At 38.4% G+C, this 15,922-nt stretch overlaps 1 protein-coding gene across 2 annotated transcripts; it reads right to left on the reverse strand.

The window, feature by feature from the left end:
• Positions 1-4,263: 4,263 nt before the first annotated feature.
• Positions 4,264-15,822, reverse strand: urod (uroporphyrinogen decarboxylase). Of its 2 annotated transcripts, none has more exons than XM_044218923.1 (10): positions 15,630-15,822; positions 13,859-13,971; positions 13,665-13,744; positions 13,006-13,068; positions 11,395-11,592; positions 11,031-11,192; positions 9,997-10,131; positions 7,818-7,918; positions 7,053-7,119; positions 4,264-5,387 (listed from the first exon to the last, which is right to left on the reverse strand). In XM_044218923.1, the coding sequence occupies exons 1-10, from the start codon at positions 15,650-15,652 to the stop codon at positions 5,199-5,201; spliced, it is 1,131 nt and encodes a 376-aa protein (XP_044074858.1). In that variant the 5' UTR covers positions 15,653-15,822; the 3' UTR covers positions 4,264-5,198. The 2 variants fall into 2 exon arrangements, with proteins under 2 accessions (XP_044074858.1, XP_044074860.1); XM_044218925.1 differs by having other exon boundaries at positions 4,264-5,341; positions 15,630-15,821.
• Positions 15,823-15,922: the final 100 nt, after the last annotated feature.

A 15,922-nucleotide genomic window follows, 5' to 3' on the forward strand; every position in this document is an offset into this window, starting at 1 on the left:
ACACATCAATGAGCCACACTGTTGCATATTCCTTCATTACCATGAACACACACACTGTAGTTTATTTTGATTCAATCCCACATACACCGTCCTGCTGCCATAAACAAGAACAAGGGCACCAAATTTGTATTAATCCGCAGCTGAAAATAGTCCCCTACAAAGGCACTATTTACTCGTGCTTGACGAAGTTTTGCTAAAAACTACAGTGCCCAGCTGTTTCAGGAAATAATAATCTGTTTTTAAAGATTTACTTCTTTAATAGGAACGAATGGGCTGAGTCCCACAGACAGGGAAGGGAAGTCAGACAGCGATGAGAGAGATTGTTGGTTTTGGTCTTTTCATGGGATTTGTTGACAAAAGGAAAAAATATAGTGGCATTAGAGCAGAAAGGAGGCATGGAAACGTCACATTATTGGCAAAAACATATAATTGTCAAATAAGAGCTTCCAAGAACGGCACTTTGGCTCCAAAAAGTCCTCTGATTTCACAAGAATGATTTTATGACAGTTATTGAAGCCAACACCGTCTATTTCTTACTTTGAAAAATAAAATACGCTTAATAATTAAGTAATTTGAAATATTTGACAAATTCATTAATTATGAATGTAAGATGTTATTAAGGTTGGTTATTATTTCATATTTGCACCTGAATATATATATATATATATATATATATATATATATATATATATATATATATATATATATATATATATATATATATATATATATATTAATATTAATATTAATATTAATATATAATATTCTAATGCAGTGTTCAGGTACTCAATACGTTTGCTCAGTTTTGGGTAAATTAATGGATAAATGAATAACCCCTTAAAATTACCAGCTTTCATGTTATTTGGACAATTTAAGGGATTTTTAACCTTTAAAATTAATATTCAGTCAAAAGAATTTTTTACCCCATTAATTCATGAATTAATCTTTCCGCTAAAATCCCTAAAAAAATAGCTTAATTATATCATTATTAATTGGCAAATGAATGGAATTTTAATGTAAAAGAAATGAAGGGGATTCAGTCTCGTCACGTCTACAGATCTGCCGACACAAAAAAATAAGATACTGAGATAAAATAGATTTTCTTTTTAATGTAAAAACCCAGTCAGGTGTCACCTCCATAATGACATTTTCCAAATTGGATGTAATGCCGTTTGGAATAGAATTTAAATTCCAAGGAAAAGTTATATTTTGTCACAAAAAAAGGTCAACCCAAGCGATGAAAAATACCAGCAGGAATGAATTAATTCAGTCTACAATAATGGACTGTCAAAATTGTTAAAATCCCAGGGACAACAACATGGCCTCCACATAACCCAGTGACTGGTGAGGAGGGATCCCCTGAAATCGCAACCCCCCCCCTCGCCGACGCCCCAATCTGGTCACATGTTATGATTTTTGCTGGAATCCTTCACAACATCAGGAACAACAACAACAACCGGATTTACTAGAATCTACTTATCTGACGTTCTTAGCTGCCTCACAGAGAAAAACACAATTTGGGATTAACTGATCCTTTTTCTCATTTCCTCATGTAAAGAGCTTCCGTTGTGATTACAGTAATAATGCACTTAATTTCTTTTTAAGCCAAATTCTGTGTAATAAAGCTTTGTATTTACCCCAAATTTCCTAAATTGTTAAATTCACATGGAGACGAAAGACATCGAGGTTTGTGATTGGATGCTACTGTCTGCTCAGCTTTTATCCAGCATCTCATTGGTGGTTGTGAAGGAAATGGCATGGTGTACTGAGTCCTGATCGGCGAAGATGATGCCTGACTTTAACACCGCTGTCTGTCCTGAAATGACCTTTAAAGATTTACAAGTGCTTCCGAACACTTTAAAGTAATGGCTACACATCAGAACCCCACCACTTCTGAGGTTGATAATCATATCTTAAAGTTTTCAAAAAAAAAAAAAAACCCTCCACATTCATGCTGCAGAAGATAATCAGAAATCGATTTTTGGAATCGGAAATGGTGGCTTTGTGTAGATGGAAGGCCAAAATAGAGAGAAAAATTGTAATTGTAAATTTTAAATATAAAATGTATGGACACTAGGGTGGACTTGACCTAGACACGCCATGGCTCGTTAGAACAGCTTAGGGTGAGACTCAGTGGCTGAACGTGGAACCGTTGTTAAGTACTAGAAAAATACATTTTATTTTAAAAGAATTACAATTGACACAATGCTATTAAAGATATCTTTGACCACGGTTTTGCCTTAAAATGATACCACAAGACGTTCAATGTGTGCATTTTACTCCACGATTTAGCATTGCACGCCTATAACACTGTTTACAAGTTTAAATCAAAGTTTAAATCAAAAGGGATCAAAACTGAAAACAGAACCAGAGATTCCACGCATTCTTCTTCCTTGTCAAAACCTGGCACCTCCATTACCCACAATGCAACTCAGCCGCCTACAGTTCGGTAGGGAGATTCGGTGTGTTTAACCACCACAGCCAAGTGTGATAGGCTGAGAGACCTGCCAGTCAAGGCAAACAGACCTTTATTTAACCCATTTCTTTATAATAACAAAACTATTACAATAGAACAATCTGAGAGGAGAACACTCCCACTCGTTGGTTAAACTGCTTACAGCTCACATATGCAACCTGTGACGAAGGCTTGCGAGTGGGCATTGCTTGGCCTTTTCCTATTGACTTCAACCAGCCTAACCTGTCTTGGAGCCTGTTTCCAACAGCCAGGATAGAAACGGCACTTCAATATTCAGCTGTGGTGGTTATCGCTCAGATTTTACTTCACAGTTTGGTGATCCCAAGTGGCAGCAGCACACATAACTGTGAATTTTCCTGAAGTTTGAAGGCCAAGCACCTGCAAATGATGTAACATGTTACATGTTCTCAAAGCTATCAGGGTCAGGTAGGGTAGGGAACAAGATGGCGACTACTACTCACTGGTACAAATCAATGTTGTTACCTGATTAAGCATTTTTACAATTACATTTACATTTCACAGATTTGCTTTCAGATATTTCTCTCAGACATTAAATTGTTGTTGGTAACTGAGTAACCTCCTCTCTTTTTCCTTTCTAAATAATTCTTCTAGAAAAGTTAACTAATGTTGTTCTAGAGGCCACATCGTGCTGTACTGTTCGAGCTGTTTATTTATATAGACCTTCATTACAAAACATGTCTCGAAGGACTTCAGACTGGATGATAAAATCGCGTTCGCACCTTCAGGCAGGACACCGTCGCACTTCTGTCCCAGTTAAAGCCCCAGTCACTGTCACGTTATCTGTCCCATTTTCTGGGCCAGGCCTCAGCCTCAAATCAGTCCCCACACTTGGCTGTGGAGTAGCAACTCTGATGCATAAACCATCAAAACAAACAGAAAGTATGTAAGTGGTGGGTTTTGAAACATGCTTGATCATTTATTTAGGCACTTTTATCTGATGGGACTTAAAAGTGCATCAGAATAAGCTTCAATTCCTAAATGATTTGTGGTACAAACCATCAAAAACAAGAAGAGGTCAGTGATTTCTGTCAAATTACATACTTATATGTGAGGCAGGTGCTAGAAAAGGAGACAGATGATAGAAATGTAGTTTTCGGTTTTCTGTGTACTTAGGCACAGCGGTGCTATGAGCTAAAATCAGTATGCCAACATTTGCTAATGAGCACTTAACACAAAGTGAGACTACATTAGCCGCTACTAGCATAACACACCTGAATCTCCGACTGAACCGTAGGCAGTCGGGTTGCATTGTGGGTAATGTAGGTGCCAGGTTTTGACAAGAAAGGAGAACGCGTGGAATAAAAAAAGATGACATCTGTGATTCTGCTGCATTAAACTGTCCATCGTGAGTCCCACAATGTTATACGGGGGCAATGCTAAATTGGTGAAGTACATCAACAAGGTTATTACAATTACTACAATGTCTGCACCACATTTCATGGTAATCCATCCAATAGTTGTTGAGATATTTTAGTCTGGACCAAAGTGATGCACCGACTGAAAGACATTGCCATCATTAGAGCCACGCCGCTAGCGTGGCTAAGAAAGGGTTGGTTACTCATGGCCCTTGTTGAACCTGGTCCATTTAAACGTCACGTAAACTGTCCGCGTTTAAGAGCAGAAAGCTAAGAATTAACATCCTGCTCAAAGCCTATTGGCTGAGTGGCAGGTGAATAGAAAATCTAATAACTTCATAGAAAATACAAAGCAACATAAATGTAACTAAAAATGAAATCAATCTTCATTTACTGGACAGAAATAAAACATACATTTATGGGTTTTAATATTCTGCAATCAAACGCAACCTCTCAGGATGCTTTCAATGTGATTCACTTCATAAGCCACTTTTTCTACAAGGCTGAGTTGAAGAAAAAAAAAAAAAAAAAAAACAGATTTAGGGTGAAGGACAAAGAGAAAAACAGCATAAGGCATCTTTTTGTACAGCATGCATTTCACAGATTTTCTATCTGCGGGAGTAAAAATAAAACTCTCATGCTGTGATCCAGCAGGGGATTTTGTTCACTGTTAAAATGTTAGATGGTGGAATGATCAACTCCTGCGTGCTGACATTTTTCCTCAAAAACTGATTTCATAACTCCAGTAGTGTGTCTCTTGCTGAAACGCTTTTGCCAAATCACCAGCTTCTGCTTTCACAGCAGTTTGGCTCTTTTTCCACTTGTACTGATGAAACAGCTCACTTCTGAATGAAGATGTTTACAGCTATTAAGAGCTTATTAAGATTTGTCTCTATTTGTATTTGTAAGTGCTAGAGTAACATTATGGTGAGTTTGATTGGATGACAAATATATCAAAAAAATATTTTTCATCTACAAGTCAGTGCTGTTTAGAACATTTTTGAATAGATCCAATATTAAAACAAATCCCATACAACTGAAAATGTTTGTAATGTACATGTACTTGCAAAAAAAATCCCTTTCCAATCAAAACACATAATCCACTCCTGGTCAGATCAACATATTATAGATGAACAGAAAATCTTGTGCTAGAAAACCAACATCTTGTTTATCCTGAACCTCTACACTGGACAAGAATGTAGTGAATTGATGTATTGCCCTTGCTAACACCTTTTCACAGTTTTTAATAAAACAATGCATTTTTGTACATTTCTTCCATCACTATCTTCAGCATTTCTGGCTTACACAGACATCACATCCATCTTTACATTTGTTTGATCATCTGTTTAGAGTGTTGGTGCACAGCTTCGACGAAGGCGCCCACGTTCTCTGGGTCCATGTCGGGGTAAAGGCCGTGGCCCAGGTTGGCGATGTAGCCCCTCGTGCCAAAACCCTCCAACATCTTCTTCACGATGTCTGAAATGCGCTCCTGAGGGAGAGGAGGAGGAAGAGAGAGGGTTAAAGTTAAGGATCAACTGGAGTCATGGTTCAACTATGACTCCAGTCTTGTAAAATATGTATAAGTGTGAGCATCTGTGATATACTTTGCTCAAACTGGGTCACAAGAGGAACAATTTATAGAACTTCTGGTGAAGAGTTATAAATTGCCATACGGTGTGTAAACAAAACTTTGTCAGAATTAATTACAGCACTTCACTGTATTAAGTAGAAATATATGAATGGAAATACTGTGGAATAAAAATAAGATTCACAGAGTGTGAATGTGTTCAGCAGGGTGCTGAAAATAGCAGGAGCTGAGAAAGAAAACCTTTTTTATCTATCTGTATGGAGGAATGATCTTCACATCTCTGTAGAGAACACGGAAGAGTGTGTCTTCTGGCCCAAACCCAGCTGTTACAGTACACATGGCTGCTCAGGACTTAACATTACACCTGTTAAATTACACCAGTTTAATCCCAATACTACTCTGGTTTCCAAATGAACAGAAAGTGTTGTTCCTGTTGAGGTAAGTTCATGACATACAGTATGTACACTGAAGATTTTCCAGTAAATGGAAGCAAACATAAGCAACACTTATTTCATACTTTAGTAGTATGCATACTATTTCATTTCTGTCTGTTACAGGACAAATGTGTAGTACTGTAGCTTTATAAAAGGACATTCTAAGATCTAACTCTAGTCAGTGAATGATGGAGATGTCATTAGAAAAACTGACTTACATAGTAAGTAACAAGGTAAAGTTGTGGGGTTTTTTGCATTATGCAAGAAACACTAATACGAACAGATTCTTTCTTAGGTGGCATGTACAAGCCATTTAAGAGAATTTGTGGCATTCACAGGTAGTCTCGTATTTTCAGAACGAACAAAATTCACAAGCGGTCCAGACCTGTCGTACAAGTCACGTTCAGATAGTCTGCCTCTCTCCCCAGGGGGAAAAAACATCTGAATGAATTTGGAGTTAAAATTTTGATACAGAAATGTACTAAAATTAAATACAGAGCTAAAGCAAAATGCCTAATTAATATTATTTTTACCATATTATCTCCACGATGACTTGCCAACTTACTGAGTTATTATTTATTTTATTTCATGATTTTTATCCGCATATTTCTGCACAACGTTTTTAGTAGCTGCTAGAAAGATTCTCAGTGTCTCTATGCAGGTCTCTGTCCTGTTTCATCTTCTGTTGTACTCGACAGTGTAGCATCACCTACTGTAGGCTATAATATTATTATTAATGGTAAATGGACTGTACTAATATAGCGCCTTTCTAGCTTTTTCCAACTACTCAAAGCACTTCAAGGTTGTTACTTGTATTACAGCAAGAGTAAGGGAGAATAGGATGATGACCTACATTTCTTTAAAATATTTTTACTTATTTATCTACTTCTGTTTATTTTAATTTAATTATTTATGTAAAAGGTATTTGTTTTACTCTGTAATTACTTATTCATACTGAATGTTATGCTTGTTCAGTTTCTCCTTTTACAGAGAACACTGCTGTGTTACTGGGGATGGGTAGGAGGCTTTTTGTAAATGTTTGAAGGTGTTTTGTCTTTTCAAAATGAACAAAAGTCAATCAAGATAGTTTTTTTTTTAAAGAGATAAAAAAAACAGGGAGGGAAAAGTTAAGGTTCTCTCCATGTGAGAGCTTAAACCAAAGTGGGAGTGGAAGTTACCTTTGGAGCGTAGAGAGCACAAGGGTCCATGTTTCCCTGCAGACTGACCTTCCCTCCTGTGCGCTCCCTGACAACACACACACACACACACACACACACACACACACACACACACACACACACACACACAAGACACACAGGATAACAGGATAATCCTTTAACCAACAGGTTAAGTATTTGATGAGCGGAGCAGGAAACACAGACGTTTGTTGACTTAAATTCTACACCCGGTGACAAACCAGGGACAAGGGAGAGGTCACTAATGGTTAACCTGCTTCTCAGGAAACACCACAGTATGCTTCATGATTAGTGCAACAACTGGCTACATCCCTGAGATGTATTCAGCTTTGATTTAGCTTCAAGCTCATTTTTTGCAGTCTGACCATGACGGTGGATTTTGAGGCTGTTGCTGCTTTTGGCTGAGGAGATTCGTGTATTGATTCTTTTCTATTTATGCTCACATTCCTGAGATATCTCAACACTTAAAATCTTAAACTACAACCAGAGGAGCCAGCTCTGGATGAAATTCTAAGAGGTTTTACAAATAGCCGATGGACTGATGCGGCATATTTAACACAGAGCTTGGTGCAGGGAAGAAATTCTAACACTGGAGTTAGAAGGTGCAGTTTGTATTTATATTTTTTGGTTTGATTTTATATTGTGTCTGTTGTGCTGTGTTGTCATTTTAGAACCAAAACTGCCTAATTATTAGTAAGATATCAGTAGTAAAGGCAAAACAGCTGTGTATGTATGTGTGTGTGTTACCTTGCAAATCGTGGGTCAATGGTCCAGTCCAGCCCAACCACCTCATAATGAGACTGAGACAGATCCTCTAGAGCGTAGTGAGCATCCTTTGCAAACACAATCTGAAAAACACACAGGCACAGAAAAGTAAAAAGAGTAGACTTTCAAAATAACTTCTGCAGAATCATCATGAACCATTTTTAGTGAAATGCTGCCATCTTCTGGCAACAAAGCAGAACAGTTAAATACAGTGGGCACGGAAAGTATTCAGACCCCTTTAAATTTTTCACTCTTTTTTTCATTGCAGCCATTTGCTAAAATCAAAGAAGTTCATTTTATTTCTCATTAATGTACACTCAGCACCCCATCTTGACAGAAAGAAAACAGAAATGTAGAAATTTTTGCAAATTTATTAAAAAAGAAAAATTTAAATATCACATGGTCTCTCTCTCTCCATGTATTCAGACCCTTTGCTGTGACACTCATATTTAACTCACATGCTGTCCATTTCTTCTGATCCTCCTTGAGATGGTTCTACTCCTTCATTGGACTCCAGCTGTGTTTAATTAAACTGATTGGACTTGATTAGGAAAGGCACACACCTGTCTATATAAGACCTTACAGCTCACAGTGCATGTCAGAGCAAATGAGAATCATGAGGTCGAAGGAACTGCCCAAGGAGCTCAGAGACAGAATTGCGGCAAGGCACGGATCTGGCCAAGGTTACAAAAGAATTTCTGCAGCACTCAAGGTCCCTAAGAGCACAGTGGCCTCCATAATCCAAAAAATGGAAGAAGTTTGGGACGACCAGAACTCTTCCTAGACCTGGCCGTCCAGCCAAACTGAGCAATCGTGGGAGAAGAGCCTTGGTGAGAGAGGTAAAGAAGAACCCAAAGTTCACTGTGGCTGAGCTCCAGAGATGCAGTAGTGAGATGGGAGAAAGTTCCAGGAAGTCAGTTATCACTGCAGCCCTCCACCAGTCGGGGCTTTATGGCAGAGTGGCCCGACGGAAGCCTCTCCTCAGTGCAAGACATATGAAAGCCCGCATAGAGTTTGCCAAAAAACACATGAAGGACTCCCAGGCTATGAGAAATAAGATCCTCTGGTCTGATGAGACCAAGATTGAACTTTTTGGCGTTAATTCTAAGCAGTATGTGTGGAGAAAACCAGGCACTGCTCATCACCTGCCCAATACAGTCCCAACAGTGAAACATGGTGGTGGCAGCATCATGCTATGGGGCTGTTTTTCAGCTGCAGGGACAGGACGACTGGTTGCAATTGAAGGAAAGATGAATGCGGCCAAGTACAGAGAGATCCTGGAAGAAAACCTCTTCCAGAGTGCTCAGGACCTCAGATTGGGCCGACGGTTCACCTTCCAACAAGACAACGACCCTAAGCACACAGCTAAAATAAAGGAGTGGCTTTGGAACAACTCTGTGACCATTCTTGACTGGCCCAGCCAGAGCTCTGACCTAAACCTAATTGAGCATCTCTGGAGAGACTGAAAATGGCTGTTCACCAATGTTCACCATCCAACCTGACAGAACTGGAAAGGATCTGCAAGGAAGAATGGCAGAGGATCCCCAAATCCAGGTGTGGAAAAACTTGTTGCATCATTCCCAAGAAGACATGGCTGTACTAGCTCAAAAGGGTGCTTCTACTTAATACTGAGCAAAGGGTCTGAATACTTATGACCATGTGATAGTTCAATTTTTCTTAATAAACTTGCATAAATTTCTACTTTTTTTTCTGTCAAGATGGGGTGCTGAGTGTACATTAATGCGAAATAAAATGAACTTTTTTGATTTTTAGCAAATGGCTGCAATGAAACAAAGAGTGAAAAAATTTTAAGGGGTCTGAATACTTTCCGTACCCACTGTATATTAGACCAAATGACTCCTTAATGATCCCTCCTGGGAAACAGTGTTATTGAAGCAACAGAGTGATAAGAATAGAACAGAGTACTGAAACTAATATAGAAAGTGCAAACTGGAAAAATACAGCAGGAAAATGAACAAGCAGAGTTGTCACAGTTGACTTGTTTGCAGTTTAGATGATGTGCAGGTGTACATCATTAGTCACTGACATTGTCAAGAAGAACACATGCAGAATTATGAGAAATTAATCAATTATCTAAGTGTGTGTGTGTTAGTTGTGGATTTAGCCATATTTATATTTGGACAAAAGCACGTTTACTCACCATGGGAACGTCCTTTCCTGCCTCCTTGAGTTTATCTTTGACACAGCGAGCGATGTCTCGAAGGTAAGGCAGAGAGAACTCTTTAAACTCGACTGGCCCCAGAATGCCGGCGTGGGACTCAAACACCTGCAGAGCCTGGACAACACACATTCAGCAGAGGATAAAGTACTGAGGGCAGCGCAACAAGCTGTAAACACAACATTAACATTTTATCACCTTATTAAGTTGATAGCAAGTTAGCAAACAGTTTCCAATTTAAACATCCAGCAGACTGGGAGCAACATTAGCATTAATTTAGAGTTGTGTCTAATACTCACTCTGTCTAGCTCTGATTTGGTCTCTACTAACTCCTGCTAAATGCTCCACTGTGTTCAACCTGCCAGTTATTTTAATCACTGTGTTGTCATCACAGACTTACAAATCATCTCAAAGAGCGCTAAATAATGTTCCCTCTATTCTCACACTGCTCTGCCGGAAGGTCAGAGGTCAAGGACACACCAGCAGAGTGGATGCTTGACGCCTCTAGAGGAGCTCAAAGCAGGTCGTCCAGGTAGAAGGACAGACTCTCTAAAGCTACCCTGCACCAAATACTGAAAACTGCAGTCAAATGGCAATGCACCCCGCTGGTGTGACATTGTCTAGACTTTATGTAATAGTCCAGGCTTGTGCTCTCCATCAGGAGTGTGTGCAGGAGCTGCCACAATCAGCAAATAGTATTTATGTCTTGCTCTGAAATACTCGACACAATACACTCCATACTGAGTCTTTATGGTCTGAGCGATAAGTCCTGCCATCTTTTCAACAGTATTTTCAACCTTTCTGAAACCTATTGTTGTTCTCAACTATCAGCTACCCACATATCAGACAAACCTGCAGGCACTTTCTTTTGACTGGTTAAGTTACAAAAAAAAAAAAAAAAGCTGTTCATGTCCAGTGATTTGTTGCCATCTCAAAGTTGAGTTTGCATGTGTCATGGTGTTGGTGCAGCATAATAAAAAAAACGTGTCCAGAGATTTGAAGGCAGGGGGTCTAACCTGAGCTCCAGCTGCCACCTGTCCCAGCAGATACTCCACTATCACATCTGTCAGCATCCTCAGCAGCATGTGGCTGGCCTCAGGGTGTCGGTACAGCCAACGCTTCGCCTTAGAGTGGGTGTTGGAGCCTCCGCCTTCTATCATGTAGGACATCAGTGTCCACTGCGGCGGGACACAGCAAAGAGGCGAGAGTAAGAATCACAATACTTTGATCATTTTTTTTTAAGCTCGACAGCATTAAACATTTTTTAACTACATAACCTAATAAGCCAAATTTAAATTCCAGTTTAGTGCATCACAACACCCAGAATACATATGCATGCTTTTTCTATACATCTTTAAATGTGTCTGTATCATCTCTAACCGGAGCTCCAGTGAATCCTATGAGCGGCACTTTGCCCTCTATCTTGTGTCTGGTCAGTGTGATGGCTTTGAAGACGTAGCCCAGCTCTTTGTCCACGTCCACTTTGGCCTGCAGACGCTGCAGGTCTTCTGGCTCCTTCAGGGGCTCTGGGAATGTAGGACCTTTACCTGCCATCATCTGGACATCCATACCCAAGGCCTGGAGGAATGAATATGAATGAAAGAATGAACAAAAACACACAGGAAATTTGACAGATGGCTGCAATTTGATATAGACGGAGAGATCTTTATGAAGAAAGTGTCCTGATAATCAACTTGCTTATTAGGAGATGAGAGCACATACACAAAAATCCACAAAAAGATCCTTTTTATCATATGGCCTGTAGTTTTTTAAATGAACAATAGTATACAATTGTCAACAATATGTACAGATGGGTGACAAATTAAAGGAAAAAGGAAAAACCAACATGAAGTGTATGGAGTCAGGCCACACAAGGCTCCAGAACAGCTTCAGTGCACCTTGCCAAGTCTGTGGAACTCAAGGGACTTAGAGGGATGAACACCATTCCTCCAAAAGATATTCCCTCATTTATATATACACAACCTTTATTTAATCAGGTAATTTCATCGAGATCAAGATCTCTTGCAAGAGAGACCTGAGTACAGCAGATAGAAAGAAAAACAAACATAGCCAGACGTATCAAAAGGACATATCGCATGAGAGACAGTCACAGACATCACTAAATTGGGTTGAGATATGGTGACCGTAAAGGCCGTAGCATTTTATTCACATTATGGTCAAAATGGTCAGAAACAGGAACATCAGTGATATCAGAAATATCTATTTCAATACCCCTTGTGATAACCAAATCTAATGTATTCCCATAGTTGTGGGTGGTCCTCTTTACGTGTTGATATGTCTTGTGAAGCACTTTGGGCTGCATCTTTGCATTAAATGTGGTATACAAAAAAAACCCTACCAAACCCAGCTATATAGTGTATATTACAAATACATTTTGCATTACATACAGGTTTTTATATGGTTGATTTTGGCATCACTTAATCATCACTGTAATGCGACATATTCGGATCGAATCATATTTGATTGGATAAATGTATGCAACCACGGCCAAGTTAAAGATGACTCATCAAAAGTATTTTTACAGGAAGAAGAAAGAGAAGGATTTTGTTCTAAAAATACTCATATTTGACACATATCTAGCATATATCACGAGATAAATAAACAATTAACACAGGGATACAAGATTAGGGTTTCACTGTATCTTTAATTACTAGGTAAACTGACTGCTTATATTCACACAACACAGTAAAATGCTATTTAAGGTGCATTAATCACTTTTTGGCCACTAAGTTTTTCCTTGCCACTGTCGCCAAGTGCTTGCTCATGGTGGGATTTGTTGGGTCTCTGTAAATATTATTATAAAAAGAGTACAGTCTAGACCTGCTCTATAGGAAAAGTGCAATGAGATAACTTCTGTTATGAATTTGCGCAATATAAATCAAATTTAATTGAACTGAATTAAGGGAGCAGAAAAACATCAAAACAAGCTGACGACATGTTAATGAGTGAACCTGGTCCTGCTAGCCTTACCTGTGGGATAACCAGGATGTCAGAGAAGATGATGGCAGCATCGAAGGGAAAACGTCTCAGAGGCTAAATGTGGAAAAAAAGAAAGGAATTTAAAAATAGAAATGTGGTTGCGATTTGTTTTTTTGCAGTGATATTTTATTATCATGCATATTTACTATACTACTAAGTATCTTAAAAGTGAATCAATGAATTAAATGTTTTAAATTAATTTTCAGTGGTCATTGGTATGTTGGCACTTCTTCTTTCAAGCTTATATTAATAACAATACATTGGCAAATGGCATCAAAATTAGCGAACTGTGATGGAAATGTGGACTTTTAGACAAAATCTAACATAAGTAAACACACATTAGGATATTTTTTGGTTTTATTCAACTGGTAGTTTGCTGTCTTGTGGTGATGGCTTAATAATATGTATTATCACCTCAACTGGCTAGAGCACTTGCAAGTGTCTCAAAATATTTTAAGTGCTACTGATCGTTCTTAAACTTTTCAGAAATTAGATTCATGTAATCCAATTTTACAATGGGTATTTGCATATAGGAGATAGCCTATCTTGTTCTGCTAAACACTGCTGTCTTGGAGGTTGTGAGTATGAAAACATATTTTTAAATCATTCAAATTCGAACTTGATAATGAGTTTGAAAAGCACTGCTATACCTGCAGAGTGAGCTCACAGCAGGCCTCTGGTGACCGACATGTCTCAAAGAAGTCCTTCCCTGCTCTGGACTCACGAAACTCTGCAAATTAGATTCAACAAAGCATTAATGTCTTCAATGTCTTAATGTAATTTGTCCTAAAATTGTACTGTGTGTATTTCCAAAAAGAGAAGAAAGAAGCACTGATGACAGTACCTGGTAGGTATCTTCCAGCCTGTCTCATACACCAGACAGGGACATGTTCAGTTTCTTCTCCTCGTGCTGCTCGCAGGAATGTATCGTTCTGGAGCTGGGGGAAGTCTTTGGGGCTGGATAGAAGTAAAAAAACAAAACAAAAAAACAACAACCTAGGTTTAGCACCAGTCTTTTCTCTGTGCTCACTAAACAATGCTGCAGAAAAACACAGAGACGACTTCCCCAACGCAACAGTGAAAGAGAACAATATCAAAACAATGGCACAGAAGTTTGCTAACCAATGCAGTTGAAGTGCAGTTGTGGGTTAAAGTAATGTAATAATCAAGTAGGTACCCAAAAGAAATCAGAACCAGAGCAGAAGACACAGGGATGTGACTCATCTTTTGGCGGACAATAAGTCACATCCATTGCTCCTACTGACTCCTATTTGTTATTCACACCAATTTTACTAAGCTTTATTGTAGAACAAACTGATACAGATTATGGCTCTAACATGGTTACAAGGCCACTTTAACTGTCCAACATACACTGACAATACAGAATGTCTAATGTGTCTGACGATCCAAATTTAAATTTCAAAAAGTAATTGCCCTTTAAGAAGATGGGGTTTAACTGGTAGTGTCCTAATCACTACAGCCCACGGCGGGCTACAATATGGTAGGAAGCTTCTGTTATCTAACATACAGGCATACCCCTCCCTTTCCCCAGCAATCATATCAGGCACCCAGTTGAAGAACTGTCAGTGACAGAGTGATTATGAGAGATAACACTCCTCTGCTCTCTTATCATCTTCCAGCAGTACAAAAACGGTTGAATGAAAGGCTGCTTTTGATGTATCAGTGATGCATCACAACCTGACGTTGATGTAAATCTAACTGTTAGATGGATCACCAAAAAGCTTTCCAGTGACTTAAAATGCAGACCACTGAAGCCTCCAAACAAATGATCTTAACTTTATTGTAACTTTAATTCTGGTTTACTTCTGGCACTTAGAATGGATATATGAACTGCTATTAGACTCTCAAATGAGATAGAAATAATGGCAATTGGTGTTTAACTGGGATAACTCAGTTGTCAAAAGTTGTGATCCACTATTTATTTTGCTTTCAACCAGTGGCAATCAGTTAACAATACTAACTATAACTTTCTTACTAAAACGCACTATGGAGGTTGAGCCAATTCTAACTAAACACATATATATATACATATACACATATATATATATATATATATATATATATATATATATATATATATATATATATATATATATATATATATATATATATATATATATATATATATATATATATATATATATATATATATATATACACACACACAATAAGATTTTGAAAGAATTAACTGCTCTTTGATGAATTATCTATATGCCGAATTTATCAGAAGGCTCAAATGATTCGTTAAAGTTAATAATTCCCGTTGCAGAGGGAATTGCCTTTAAATGTGAGCAAGAGAATATTAAACTTCTGGTTTTCTGAATGAGAGTTCTTCACAAAAGGAAGGAGATATGCTTGTTAGGATTAATACGTAGCATTAATGACCGGGAAATGTTACTGTTTTGTTGTGAAGACAGGATTATAAACAGCGAACAAGATGCCACATTCAGTTCATGTTGTGTTAAGAAATGTTTTCATAAGAATGACACAGGAAAGTTTCACAACGTCACTCTGTTTTGTTAGCTAGCAGCCAAAATGCTAGCGTTAACCACAATGTAATACTGTATGTTTAGGCTAACAACAGAAGTACTTACAGGATTAAACCGTCCTTACTCATGTCGGCAGGGCTGAGGGGGTGACAAGCTTTCTCAGACGCACCTCTGTCTCTCTCTAGAGATGTAAGTTGCGACCTGCAGCTCCTCAACTGTCAACAAAACCTGCTTGCACAACTCTTTCTGCTCCTACACTCCTTCGCTCCAGGGCGCGGCCATCTTGGAAGACCATGTGACCAGACCAGGAAACGAGCAGTGGATTCAAAATATAATACTTTATAAAACTACTTTACCTTTCTTTCTTTCTTCTCTTATGTATATTATTAATTTGAAAC

This window comes from Siniperca chuatsi, linkage group LG13 (genome assembly GCF_020085105.1).
Source record: "Siniperca chuatsi isolate FFG_IHB_CAS linkage group LG13, ASM2008510v1, whole genome shotgun sequence".
Classification (NCBI taxonomy): Eukaryota; Metazoa; Chordata; class Actinopteri; order Centrarchiformes; family Sinipercidae; genus Siniperca; species Siniperca chuatsi.